General features: G+C 45.9%; 1 protein-coding gene across 2 annotated transcripts in view; it reads left to right on the forward strand.

Moving 5' to 3' along the window:
• Window positions 1-13786, forward strand: part of CD34 (CD34 molecule) — a 32250-nt gene extending 18464 nt beyond the window's left edge. The window contains exons 2-8 of one of the 2 annotated variants that reach the window (XM_073319713.2): window positions 1134-1295; window positions 2185-2453; window positions 3789-3872; window positions 7513-7669; window positions 8095-8147; window positions 11355-11519; window positions 13557-13786. In XM_073319713.2, the coding sequence (XP_073175814.1) occupies window positions 1134-1295; window positions 2185-2453; window positions 3789-3872; window positions 7513-7669; window positions 8095-8147; window positions 11355-11519; window positions 13557-13748 (1082 nt within the window). In that variant the 3' untranslated portion in view covers window positions 13749-13786. The other variant, XM_073319714.1, reaches the window with a different exon arrangement.
• The last annotated feature ends 1218 nt before the right edge of the window (window positions 13787-15004 follow it).

Consider the following 15004-nt stretch of genomic DNA (forward strand, 5'->3'; position numbering starts at 1 on the left):
AAAAGAACTATTAAAAATCCCTTTTCTCCCCTTTAGAGAATGTAATAAACTTTTCCAAAACTAAATAATTAACAGAGGATACCAGAGAGAGCTCTGCCTTTTCCTCAAGGTGGCATGGGGCTACTCAGGGGTGGTCAATCTCTAGGCCAGTCCTGGTACAGTGATCCTATTGTGGAAGGGAATGGTTTAGGGATATAAACTGGCCATCAATAAACTTAGACTTGAAATTAGACAAAGGTTTATAACCATCAGAGGAGTGAAGTTCTGGCTTCAAGACTGATCTTGATAAATTCATGGAGAGTATGTATGGTATGATGGGACTGCCTACAATGGCATGTAGCCGATCTGCAACTTGTGAGTAACAAACATTTCCAATGGCCAGTGATGGGACACTTGATTGGGAGTGCTCTGAGTTACTACAGAGAATTCTTTCCCAGGTTTGTCAGGCTGCTGGGTCTTGCCCACATGATCAGGGTCTAACTGACCGCCGTACTTGGGATCAGGAAACAATTTTTCCCCTGGGTCAGATTGGCAGAGGCCCTGGCGGGTTTTGCCTTCCTCTGCAGCATGGGGCACGGGTCACTTGCAGGTTTAAAAGAGTGTAAATGGTGGATTCTCTGTAACATTAAATCTTTAAACCATGATTTGAAGACGTCAGTAACTCAGCCAGAGGTTAGGGGGTCTATTACAGGACTGGGTAAGCGAGGTTCTGTGGCTTGCAATGTGCAGGCAGTCAGACTAGATGATCATGATGGTCCCTTCTGGCCTTAAAGTCTATGAGTCTGCCACCCTTTCCTGAAGGCTAGGGGACAGTGTGTATGTGTGTGGGATGGGGGGGGCTTAAACCTCCCTCCTCTGCTGCCCCAGATCCAAGTGTCAAAAGGACAGTCAGTACCAACAGGACAGCCCAAGGATCAGAAGCCTTCAAACAGAAAAGGGGAAGAAGCAATCAAACCCAACCCCTTGTAAAAACAAACAAAAGAAACATTGCAAAAATCATACATATTTCTTCTCAGAAAGGGACTCTCATGTTGCATGTGACTGAAATATCAGAGTCCTGTCAGTCTGCAGCTCTTAGAACAGATGCCATATTGTGCTTTTTAGCTACAAATTAATACTCCTTTTCCCCCCAGACAATAAAGTTTCTAGTGAAAATAACCACAGTTCACCAGCCACTACCTCACCTTCAGCGATGAATGCTACTATCGCCAGTCTAACACCAGCAACAACAACTGTCGCTCTCACAGAAACAATGATCTCCTTGGAGCCTACAAATATTTCACCAGCACCAGAAGGTATGGGAAATTGATTTGGACTTGCTAATTATTCTCCATGCTCTCTGCAATTTCCATTTGCTGATGTGCTTTAGTGACTGAATTTACAAGATGTGAAAGTGAAACTTTAAGCAGGCACCCAAAGGATGATTTAGAACAGGTTGTCTCATCGAAATGGGCTTTTAACTCATGGTCAAACCAAAATGATATTTTAGAAATGAGTCCAGTACGGAACCACGAATGTGAACCCCAACTTGTCCCCTGGGTCCTGAAATACTTCTGTATTCCAGACTCTGCTTCTACCTCTGTTCTTTAGAGAAGTGTGGATTCAGATCCAAAACTTGCAGCTTGAACCCATCTTTGCTTTAAAGTGATTGCTTAGGAGAAGCAGTCTGATCACTAGATCTGGGATGGCAGGCAGGCTAAACTATAATGATCAGATGCCCTGGTTATCTCACATGTCTCTGCACTCCCTTTCTGAGTTCTGCATATAGCATCTTTAAATGTAAGATGTCTGCCTTTCTGCTATAAGCCTGAGCTTGAGGGGATTCAAGCTGAAGGATCTTAAAAAGAGACACATACTTTTTTTTTTTTTAAATCAACCGATCTATTTGTTTGAGGGCTCTGAGTCCAGTGAGAAGGCAGGGTTGGCACTGGGGAGGTCAGTGTTGGGGCGTGAGCCAAGCAAGAGCAGCTTTACACACTTGTAGAATACACACAGAATATTAGCCTATTGTAAGCAGCGTGTGCATGTAACAGTTAGGTAACTACGAAGCAAATCTAATGTCTGTGTTTTCTACAGCCGATAATACATTCTAGTACCACTGGTTACAATATTGCAGTTCTGTCACTACAATGACAAACTTTGATTCGAGAGGCCTTAAGCATGCTCCTATTTTTTTCTATGCAGGAAAAGAAAGTACTGCTGAAACGACCAAAATGACTGAAGACACCAGCCCTGCGACTTCCACAGGACCCACCCAAACACACATGCAAGTGTCAGACCAGTCAGTGTCAGTGAACACATCTCCCGATTCACAGCCGAACACATCACAGGCTCCTTTCAGTACGACAGCACGAGCCACGACTTTGGAAATGGTTTCGACAGCCACTACTGTCCTCACAAAGCAAACTTCCCACTCAGCTGCCACAGGACCCCCGCCTAGTAGCACCATGGAGGTAGGAGGAAGTGCTTGACTATGCATTTGATGAATCACGGTGAGCATGTTGTTCCTGAAGACTTTATTCAGAAGCTGTGGTTTGTTCATACCATGCTGTGTTAAACCAGATCCAGTGCTGCGCACGTATGGGACATGGGACAGCCTTGTAGCTGGAGCACAGGACTGGGAGTTAGGAGACTTCGATTCTGTTCCCGGCCCTCCCAAAAACTCCTTTTGTGACACTGGGCAGGTCACTTCCCCCTCTCTGTGAAATGGGGATAATGAGACTGCCCTATCCCTCGGGTGCTGTGAGGCTATATTCATTTATGGTTCTGAGACCCCCTGAAGGCATTAGAGAATTGCCAGGAGTTACCGGTTGGCACTGTCTTTCATGGAACCCCTTGCCAGAATGCCTGGATATGGCAGATCATTTGAAAAAAGCACACTTCTCGGATTGATGAGCGTGTTGTAAGGGATTCCGCAACTGATACAAACACATTTCTAGTGGAACGGCTTGTAGGGCACTGCATATCCTAGATTTCTTTGGGCTGCAAGGAACCTCTAGTGGGCTGCCTCTGATATTGCTGCAGAATTGTTCTCACTCTCCTCAAACCATCCCGGATAGATGGATTTCTAGCTTAGTATGGAGTATCTCCAGCCATGGTGATCTCATGTCCTTTGGCTACATCTTCCCTGCTGCAGTTCAGTCTGTTCCCGCTTGCTCTGTCCTGCCTTCCTGATACAGTGAGGTTTGCCATTAAAACAGATTTTCAGAAGGCATGTCTATTACCACAGTGACGCTTTTCAACTTGAGACAAGCAGGCTACATGGGATAGGTTCAATGGGACTATTTTGGCAATAGATGTTATAGGGCTAGAATTGCCAGAGAGGTGGAATTGGAACCTTTCTTTGCAGAGTTTTTAAGGACTAGCAACCAGCTGGGGAGCAGAGCAAGCAACCTCACCCTAAGGATGTGAATCATAATGGGCTGAATCTAAGTAAAGGCTGCAGATGGCAGAGCTAGTACAGTTAGGCTGTACCTAGGGGCCAGGATGCAGGAAACCTGGATACATGCAGGCCATATAGAGAACAGCTCTGTAGAGACTGCCTGCCCACTCCATCTTCTGCAGTGTAATTACAGGATGTGGCCTGGAAAACTCCTTGATAAAACAGGGTTTGGGAATCAGTGGAGCTTGAGGATCATAATCCCAACCATTCTGAATACAGAAATAGAAAGACGCCTGTTATCTAGGAGCTTCAAAGACTTGCCTAAGGGATGCAGCCATGTGTCCTGACCTGTCTCTCTGTACCTACGCAATTTACAAATGCAGCTGTATTTTTTTTTACTTTCTAGCCCTACACCATCGCTTGCCAGAATATTAAACATGTGAAGAAGCCCAGAGTGATCTGCTTGCATCTCCATGAGCCCGACACATGTGTAAGTAGCAACTATGCAGGTGGGCAGAGTGGCCCCTTGTTTTAAAGCTGCATGGGAACAGTGTGAGGTTTTTGGGGCAGGTTCTTACTATCATGTCAAGGGGCCAGCAAGGCCCCTTGCAGCCACAAGGGGCCAGCAAAGCTGATGGTGCCTGGCATGTTAGTGTTGTATTTACGGCCTGTGCTCCGTTCCCAGAGCACGGGGAGTGCAAACTGCTTGCTGCTGACTGAGCACAGAGTACACAACAACAAGAGTCACCAGGAGGAATTCAATCATGTCCTTCTCCATCATGGTGCAACCTGGGGCCACCTCAACTTCTTTTGTCTCCTCCTGTTTAACAGGAAATCACTATTCACAAACACACACACCTACTCCAGTCCTGCACACATTATCTCCTCTGCCTTACCATCCTCCTCTTCCCTTACTGCCAGCTGGCATGGAGAGGAAATTGGGTCAGACAAGGTGGACACGGTGGAACCTGGGTCTCACTGCCCCAGTTCAATGGCTTTGAAGGGTAACCCAGGTCTGTATGAACTTGTCCAGTTGGAAACTGTTAGTGCAATTATTTGTTTGTAAAACTAAGATGAGATGAATGGGGAAGGATCAGCTAAGGTGAAGTTGCAGGGGAATAAACTCACTGTGCAGCAGGTGAAGACCTGAGACAAATGCTAGATGGTAAAGAATCTTGTGGGACTGCTAACTGGTGTGAAATTACAGTGATTAACTTTACCTCCATTAGCCAGCCACACTGAGATCACTGGGGGGGGGAGATAGATTCTTATTCTATTGACTTTTCCTTGTAAATTACCTATTAACTGGCATTTCTCCTGTTTATATTCATGCTGAAAGTATTTTAGCAACAATTCATGTTGAAAGGTATGGGAGTGAGTGACCACAAACACAGATGCCATCTAGTGGGCAAAAAGAAAAGGAGTACTTGTGGCACCTTGGAGACTAACCAATTTATTTGAGCCTAAGCTTTCGTGAGCAACAGCTCACTTCATCGGATGCAGTAAACAGACAGCATTGTCAGATGTGAGGTTTTGTATATTTCTATATTCTGGTGGAGATTCACTGTCCAAGAAATTGGGTGTATTTAGTTAAAGGTAAGTTAGTAAATGAGTCCTGTTAATTGTGCTCACCCTTGGGAATGACTGAAATGCTGGAAAATCTAAAAAAATTAAAATTAAATAATAAAAATAAATTTTAGAGCATGGTATTGAAGTTAAGGCACTGGACTGGGACTCAGGGTTCAATTCCTGCATCTGCTACAGACTTCCCATGTGACCTTGGGCAAATCACTGAGTATGTTTGACACAGGTCCTCTGCCCTTGGATTCCAGCTACTCCTGCAAGTCGCATGTGACTGCTCGTACACTTGGAATCCCCAAATATGAAATGCTTTAAACAACCCCAGTTTTAACAATGGCTTTTCCAGATACCCTTATCCCATGGTGCCTCTCTCCTCATGCCTCCACCTTAACTAATCATTGCATGGAAAAAACAATTTGATCTCCAAGCTTGGTTAACTGCTGAACCTGAAAACCAGATAACTGTCTGAGAGGAGAGTAGATAGAGGAGGCTGAGTCATTTCTCCTTTTTCCTGCTGGCCTTTCCCAAGGCATGCATGCAATAATCTGGTGTCTGTCTCTGTTAAATGCAAAGGAAACTCTAACACTCTCAAGCATTCTTTCCACAGCAGACAAAAGTAAATACACACAGGTCTTTCCTCCCATCTCAGTCCCCCAACCCCAAAACAAACTACTGTATATGGAAATAGTACTAACTGGTTGTTTTAAACCTTCTGTTTTCACAACAAGCCAGTATAAATGGTTTTACTGGTGTGACTGGGAGGTTTTCTATTGTTTGGTGCTTAGCTAGGCCAATGTTTTCTAAAAGTGACTAGTGCAACAGTTCCAAAACTCTGGGTTTCTCCATCAGTAAATGTGGTTGTGGCAATTCAAAGTGTGCATTTTACAAAATGGTGTCCTCCACACAGCATGACATCACATGTACCGTATGTGCAAGTTCACACTGCGTGGAGGACACTATTTTGCTCTACAAAATGGAGCTTTCCATGCAGCGTGACCCTGCACATGTATGTGCATGCTAGTGGCAGATTAGCCACTGGGCCAGTGGAGCCTGTGCCCAGGAGCCCTGGCCATCTGGGGGGCCCCAGAAAAATGGGTGCCCTTGTGCCTGGACCCACTCCACCTGCCCGGCACTCCTGCCAGGGAGCGGGGTTGGCGTTCAGGGGTTTGCCCCGCTTGGCCTGCCTGTGCTCCTGCCAGGGAGCGGAGTTGCCGGGCGGGCAGAGCGGGGCAAACCCCTACACCGCAACCCTGCTTCCTGGCAGGAGTGCTGCAGGGGTGGAGAGCAAGACCCCATGCCTTAACCCCATTTCCCTGGCAGGAGTCACGGGGGTAGGGGGGTTAGGGAGACTGCAGGTGGAAGGAGGGGCCCACTTGCTCTGGCCCAGGACCCCACAACACCATAATCCACCTCTGGTGCATGCAAGGTCATGCTGCATGGAAGACATTGTTTTTAAATGGCATCTTCCATGCTGTTTGGGGTTGCAGGAAGCAATATAGGTAAAAATGGGGCCATGCACAGAAAATGTTTCAGAACCACTAGCCTAGTGATTTTTGGGCATCTCCATTTTTTGAGTACCCAGTGTGACACATATCAGAGGGGCCTGATTTTAGAAAGTGCTAAGCAGCCACTCTGAGCTGTCCAGCCCCCTCCCAGATAGAATATTTTAAGAAATGGTGACCCAGTTTTAGTAAAGTCCAGCCCTGATCCCAATCCAGAGTATGTGTGTACACAGGTTTCAGGAGAAGGTCCATCCTGTTTGGTGTTCAAGTTGGCCAAGAGGAGGAAAAAGCTGCAATCCATTTTTCCCTTCCGCCACCCAAGAGTCACTATTGTTTTTAAGTAGAAGTGTCGTTTTAATGCTAAAAGTGAGAAGATTTTATTCTTTGCTCCGTCTTTGATCAACAACCCATCAGAAATACTAAACACATTTCCTAAACAGGAAGGCCAGTCTTTCTTTGTTATTTCCCTCTTCTCCTAGTTGATGACAATGGGGCAGATAGTGCCTGCAATTTCAGAACAATAAAGCCTCCCTTGGCTTCTTTCTCATTCTGAGATTTAAAGGGACACACCTAAGCACCTTAGACCCCAAATTTAGGCTTGGTAAAAATAAATGTTTAAAATTTCGTTAATATTTAAAATTTATTTTACAAGCATAAAATTGTTCTGTGAGGTGAGTAAGTATCAAAATTCCCATTTGGCAGATGGGAAAACAGGCACAGAGAAGTGAAATTTCTCATTCAAGGTCACATAAGTTGGTGGAAGAGGAAGAATTGGTGTTTGTGGTCCCTGGCTCCCAGTCCATTGCTCAGTCTGTTGGATCAGACTGCTTCCCAGTTTGAGCTGATGTTAGACTGGTGTTGGCTATATGTTTGTACAATGCCTAGCACAATGGGGTCCAGATCTGGTAAGAAGGCTGCAGGCACTATTGCAATGTAAGTGATAACAATAACACAAGCTAGTGATATGTTTTAGATGTCATTGAGGGAGACCATTTGTGGATTTGTCCAGTTTCTTTTAATAACTCTTTCTTTCTGGGAATTTTGCAGAATAATTTTGTAAAGACAAAGGGAGCAGATTTAGGTATGGTGATTTGTGACACAGCAGCACGCGACAATCCCTTCTCTTCTCCGCCATGCCACATTGAATTCGCCAAATCTGAGGTGGATCCCTTCTGCATGCTGCTCATTCAGGCTGGCAGTAAAGGTTAGTGGAACCAATGTCTCTGGATTTTGTTGTGACCACTGTGTCTGTGTATGGGGGATAGGAAGGAAAGTGGGGGCTTCTGTGGGAAAGAGGGAAGTTAACAGTTGGTGGACCGTGAGGATGTATGACTTGTTTGTGGAGGCAGAGCTGGGGGTTATATGAACGTGTGCTCGAAAAACTAACACTAAAGCACAGACTAGAAAGCAGAATTCTTAGAGAACATATCAGCTCTGTAACTGTTCTTCTCCTTTCTCTATTAAGTGAGTTTAACTAAAGATTTATTTGGCTTATATTGAGTCACAGCATTTCCTGCAGAATGAATGGGCAGTTCACAGCTTCTCCTTTGTCTCTTCAATACTGATATAAACTGGAAGTATTGACTTGTTGGCATTCATGTCACAACCTTTCTGTTTTGAAAACTGCAGATGCAGATGCAATAGAAAAGCTCCTCCAACATCCAACGTCTGATCTAACTAAGGTAAATGCTTTAAGCTACTTAAGCATGGGAAACTGGATGGCTTCATGGGCTAGGATAAAGTAGTCTTTCACTGATAGTTCAAATCCAGTCCAGGTTGGTGATAACTGAAAAGTATTACTATCTCAGGGGCATTTGGTGACCAACTATAAATAAGATGATTTCAGTCCAGCTATCAACACTATGCCACTTTAATGGGCATCGTGGCTGGCAGTCAGAGGAGACAGACACCAATGGGCTGTAGAGATCAACCCCTTTGTTCCCTAGAGGTGGTCAGAGGTCAGTCAATGTGTGGAGGAGGCTTGCTAGGCTGTATCTGTTTTGGGGAGAAACAGGGGATCTTTCACTGTCTGTACTAATCAGATTGTTTTTGTGCTCTAAACAGATTCTGATCTAAGCACTGATTCATGTTCCTGTTACATGAGGAATAATATACCTCCCAATGGTGCCTTGTAGGTCAGGAGTGGGCAAACATTTTGGCCCGAGGGCCACATCGGGGTTGTGAAACTGTATGGAGGGCCGGATAGGGAAGGCTGTGCCTCCCCGAACAGCCTGGCCCCTGCACTCTATCCGCCCCCTCCCACTTCCTGCCCTCTGACTGCCCCCCTCAGAATCCCTGACCCATCCAAACCCCCCTGCTCCTTGTCCCCTGACTGCCCCCCGGGACTCCCACTCCTATCAAACTGCCCCCTGCTCCCCATCCCCTGACCACCCCCCACCCCCGAAACTCCGCCCCATCCAACCACTCCCTGTCCCCTGACTGCCCCCCAGGACCTCCTGCCCCTTATCCAACTGCTCCCTGTCCCCTTACCATGCCGCTCAGAGCGGCAGGACTGGCTTATTGGAAAGCCTGGGAGGTGGGCGGGCGCAAGCTGCACTGCCCATGCGGCGGTGTCACTGCAGGGAAGGGGGGACAGCGGGGGAGGGGCTGGGGGCTAGTCTCCCCAGCTGGGAGCTCAAGGGCTGGGCAGGATGGTCCCATGGGCCGGGTGTGGCCTGCGGGCCATAGATTGCCCACCTCTGTTGTAGGTCCTCTGATGCTAACAAGGCGGCACTTTAAAGAATGCTGCCATATTCTATTGCAACACACAGGTTGGTACAAAAGGGGCTCAAAATGTTGAATGAACCAATCATCTAGGGTTGCCGCCTCTGACATACATAAAACAGGACATTTCTGGGATGATCCCGACCCCATAAAACTGGACAGCTGGCAATGCATACTGAGCACCCTTACTGATTTCCTGGGAAAACCAGAACAGAATGCAGCCCTACACTCATCCTGTAGAAATCTTCTGACAGGGAATTCCTGAGGCTTTGCAGACCTACACAGAAGCCTCATCTGTTTAGGGATCCTGGAACCAGAATCACTTCAGCACTTTTCCCTCTGGGAAGACCATGAACTTTCTGAAGTCACTATCAAGTGTTTTCTAAGCCCAGCAGCAGAATCTCTTATTACTTTATTTACTTCAAAATATGTATGAAGTACCCATTGCCAGTGTATCCCTTTAAAAAAAAAAGGCGGGGGAGGGGGGACTAAATATTCAAAAGTAATTAGTGATTTTTGGGTGTCTGACCTGAGACTATTTAGAGGAGCCTGATTTTTAGAAACAGCTGTGCACCCACCCTCTGAAAATCAAGGCCTTGTAATGTGTCTCAAGTTGGGCACCCAAAATCACCTGTCACTTCTGAAAATTCAGAGTGTGTGTGTATGCACACACTCACTATAGCATTCTACAACCATTACCACAGAGTCCTCTGGTATCACTACTGTATGCTGCAGTGCTTTGGATGATTACAGTAATGGACTGTAGTATTTTTTTTAAAAGGATATGGGTCCCAATAATAACTCTTCAAAGTGCCATACTGACATTAATTAATCTTCTCTATACACCACTGAGGTCGCATTACCTTGTAAAGTTGAACTCCAGGTGCCTGTAAAAAAATGGCACCCAGCAGCTAAACATGAACTAAGTTATTGCATCTGTGCTCTACGTCTCAAGGACATAACGTTCTCATGTGGGCGAAAACTCTTTTTAGGGGAGTTAAACGCAGGGTACTGAGGAGGATGCTTAGAATGCAAGTGAGCTGTGCGGTCCTTCAATCCTGGGTGTGTAGGCTCTACAGAGTGCACAACCCAGGGCCCCGGAGATGGAGAGAATAAAAATTATACAAAACTGTGCTTCTGCATTGCTTCTCATCCAGAACATAAGAACGTAACATAAGAACGGCCATATTGGGTCAGACCAAAAGTCCATCAAGCCCAGTATCCTGTCCTCTGACAGTGGCCAATGGCAGGTGCCCCAAAGGGAATGAACAGAACAGGTAATCATCAAGTGATCCATGCCCTGTCACCCAATCCCAGCTTCTGGCAAACAGTGGCTAGGAACACCATTCCTGCCCATCCTGGCTAATAGCCATTGATGGACCTATCTTCTATGAATCTATCTAGCTCCCTTTTGGACCCCGTTATAGTACTGGCCTTCATAACACCCTCTGGCAAGGAGTTCCAGAGGTTGACAGTGCGTTGCGTGAAAAAATACTTTCTTGTGTTTGTTTTAAACCTGCTACCTATTCATTTCATTTGGTGGCCCCATGTTCTTGTATTATGAGAAGGAGTAAATAACACTTCCTTATTTACTTTCTCTATTCCACTCATGATTTTATAGACCTCTATCATATCCCCCCTTAGTCGTCTCTTTTCCAAGCTGAAAAGTCCCTGTCTTATTAATCTCTCCTCATATGGAAACCGTTCTATACCCCAATCATTTTTGTTGCCCTTTCTGAATCTTTTCCAATTCCAATAAAGGTTGTCAGTCTCAGCAGAGGGGCCAAGGACTGAATGCCCTGGGGATTTCTTTCCCCTAGAGTTGGTGCCTGCAGGTCAGGGGTAAGGCAGTGTTGGGGCAGTGTGGGGAAAGCTTGCACTGCTTTGGCCTGTGCTGTAGCTGACCTAGAGAAGGAGAATCTTGGGCTTGTGGGGCTTTCAACCTGGCTCTAAAGCTCTGATTCAACTCCCACTGAAGCGAATGAGTTTCCATTGGTTTCCTTGGGAGATGGGTCAAGCCCTGTGTGTGTGTGTGTTTGTATATATAAAGAACTGGGGTGGAAGACAAAGTTGTGTCTTTAAAATATGGAATGCTCTCAGCAGATGTTGTGCATGCACAGATTTCCTGTTTATGAGACTCTTGGCTCTGTTTGGTATATTTCCAGCTTGGAATAAAATCCCATACACTGGAGAGTCCTGGACTTCACCAGAACAGTCCCCGGAAGACACTGATTGCCTTGGTCACATCTGGACTCTTGCTGGCATTTCTGAGTTTGGCTGGATACTTCCTTATGAAACGACGGAGTTGGAGCCCCAGGGGAGAGAGGCTGGTTAGTGCTTATAGCTGGCAAAACAAGAAGTAGAGAGAAACCAAAATACAGGAGGAATGCGGAGGAGGGAATGCAACAGAGTCACAAGCTCTCTAAGGGAGTGACCCACTGCCAAAGACCTCTAAGCGCCACTAACAGTCTCTGTTTGGGGGGCGAGAGAGGCTCAGCTTATGTTCTGTACAAGTTGCCTATAGCTTATGAATGTATGAATAGGTGTGACAAGACGGCTTGTTGCTCTGAGTGCCACTACAGGCAGGCCGACAGGGAAACAGAAAACGTGGTGAGCCTGTGACTGAACCAGCCTGAGTGTGGTGAATGGGGAGATGGAGATAAGAGAGGCATAAACAGCTGTGCTAGACCCCAAAGCATGAAGAGTGAAAGGAAATCTCTCTTCCTCTCTAATATTAAATATTCTCTGACCGTTCATTTGGGGATCACTATCCTTTGCTCCCTGTCACTTCTAGGTCTAACACTTTCTTTTGCCTGGCAGTAAGAACTCACCTGGGAAGACTCCTCCAGAGACTCTGAAAGCATGTGAATTTGCCACTGAAAATGAAATTCTTTTCTGCAATCATTACATTTAATAATCAAAGTATACATCTAACTTGTATCTATGCTGTAATAAAGGTTGTTTCCCCCGCTTAACCAATGGGGATAATAAAGAACATCAAGAAAGAAAGAAAATATTTTCCTATATATATTTTTCCTCTTACAGATTTTGCTGAGTTCCGGGGGTTCCTTCTTTATCACTGATTTATGGAGACTTGAATATTTCTATGAAGTGCAGTCAGAGCATGTTCATCTAGTTGCACATGTGCAGTTATACAGTGGGAGGCTAATAAAGTTCAGTATTCTGGGACGGATCCTCCCAAATGCATGAATGCAAATGACAGTGCATGTGTAGTAGATGATATGATCAGGGGCTTGGTAACAGGATACAGAGCTTGTCACCTCTAGGGCACTGGATCTAACCTCCTGGCCCACCTTGGCAGTGACTGAAAGTCACTGGTATCTAATGGCGATTTGATGTTCCCTATGTTAAATAAGCCTGGGGGTCTTAATCCAGTTTCCAGTGGACAGGTGTCTCCATCACAAACACCACCATCACCACAGTTGATGGTTCAGCAAAGAAGCCAAAAAGTAAATTGGGCCATAGATCCGGAACTCCACTTTTGTGTAAGAGATGTCCATTCCAGGGCAGGACTGAGGCATATTGGGAGGGGACTCTGTGTTTGTCCTCCTGCTGCCTATGCTGTACATGGCTTTGTGGACAAATAGAGGGCCTCAGACTCTGTCAGCCTGCATCTCCTTCCTGATACACTCTATTGGCAAGTGTACTTCACATACAGCCTCATGTCCCTAGCTCTTGCTGGCCTTACTGTCAGATCTGCTGCATTTAGGGCCTTCAGAGCTGTCACAGCAGAACAAGAGCAGTGGTCCATCTAGTCTGGTCTACAACACTGTCTCGTAACCTTCTGCTTCAGAGGCAGGTGAAACCTGCCCCTGCTTCTTAATGCACTTGACAGTTGGATGGTAATAATATGTGTGTGTGTAGACCACCACAGGGAACCAAATTTAAGTTGTAAGAATGTGTGGCTTAAGCCCCTGCTATCTCATTACTGAAAGCTGCTTATCTGAGTTGCAGGCTGAAGATAAGAAAGGGTATAAACCAAATGTTTCCTGCCTGACCCATGTGGAAAAGAGAGCTGGAGAAACCAGGGCTGGGTGTGCAAACTCCCAAGGAAGGCAGAGCCTGGGCCTGTTTATCTGAACAGCACAAAAACCAGCGTGTTCTGCTTTTTAGGTCATTGAGAAGAAATAACTCCCTGACTGGGCCTAACCCTTAGTACTGCAATGCCACAGTTAAGGCCTGTATCCTACCTCCTTCCTGTTGACAGAAGCTGGTATCCATGCCTGCTGCTATTATGCGCCATGAAGGTGTTCACAGCCTTGCAGCTCCTGCTTGGCATCTAAGCTGGTTGCTGTTCATCCTTTCCTTTTGCTAACTCTGCATTTGTTATCTATGTACCCATTTAGGATGAAGACCTCTATTACACTGAAAACGGTAGCCAGGGAAACACAGTGGTCACCGTGGCCTCCCAAGAGCAGTCCGAGCCTCAGGAGAAGCCAAATCACAACAGAGGGGCTCAGAAGAATGGGACTGGACAGGCATCCTCAAAAAATGGACATTCAGCCAGGCAGCACATTGTTGCTGACACTGAATTGTGAAACGTGCCAGGGTGACTGCCTTATTATCATGATTTGAAGCGGGGGTGGGGGGGTGGGGGAGAAGAGATAGGAGCGGGGGATAAGGGAGAGATTATCCCTTGGATGGCTGGGAAAATGTAACCCTTTTTTATCTGAAGAACTCCAAAGTCCCACTCTAAAGTACACTAAACCCCAGAGCTAATGTAGCACTGTGCTGTACGGTGTTGAACTACCCTAGCAAGGTGCTTCTAGGGGCTAATACAGGACTAAGGTTGTGGGCTAGGGTTCTTTGCTCTTCCTTTAGCAGAAGAGAATGGGATGTGATCAGCAGTCAAACCACCCAAGCAAAGGGTGGGGAAGATATTTGGAAATTCAGAGCTATGTCAGCTTTGTAAGAAATTGACTTGATTCTGATTTTACTTGGAAGGGAAGGGAAGGGAGCGAGGAGAGGGCTTAATCCTTCATGAGCCAATGGAGCATTTTACTGTCTCTTGTTAAAGACGCATGCTATTAACCTAGCTTCCAGACCTCCGAGTGGAGAATCAGGGGCTGTCTGCATAAGAGACACTTCCAAAAAGTGGGGAAATGGCCTCCCCTTACTATCCTCTGAACTACAAAAGTGAATGCCCCAAAACTGCAAGTCCCACCCATTTACCACCCCTCTGGTTCTGTGCTCTCATTGTTATATGTTAAAAAAAAAAAAAAAAAAAAGTGTCATATAGCAACTGAATTGCTTCTAATGAGATATGGGCTCAAGCCAGAAAAACTTGGATCCAGATTACAAACAACTCCAAATTCCAGCAGGGGCTTGGGCCCATTACAATATATGGATCTGGGTTCTGATTACCATCACCTCCGAAGTTGTAATGTCTTTTGCTGTGATGGTTTGGTTTAGCCTCATCTTTGTATTTAAGTGCAGCCTTTTCCTCTCTCAGCAACATGAGTAAGTGAATGCCCCTTCTTGTGCTTTTTATAACCTCTCAGTGTTTAATGCTCTTGTGGAACTTGTATGTAAAGCTTTCCAGGTGGAGTTTGGTGCTGAGATGTGAATAGACTTGGAGTTGAATTACTATTCCCTCCTCCCACAGCATACGTGTAGTTGTTTTGCAGTGAACCCTCTGGTGTCTGGCTCCCATAGACTGGAGGCATTAGTTGAAGGTGAAGGGAGTGATCAATCCGTGTGTGGGTGTACAAGAGCATATGACACTGCTCTAGACAACCCACCCCACTCCAAGTGCTTGCAACAGTACTGTCAAGCTATGTGGAAGGAGCTGGCA

The sequence above is a fragment of the Lepidochelys kempii genome, chromosome 21 (genome assembly GCF_965140285.1).
Source record: "Lepidochelys kempii isolate rLepKem1 chromosome 21, rLepKem1.hap1, whole genome shotgun sequence".
In the NCBI taxonomy this organism is placed as follows: domain Eukaryota; kingdom Metazoa; phylum Chordata; order Testudines; family Cheloniidae; genus Lepidochelys; species Lepidochelys kempii.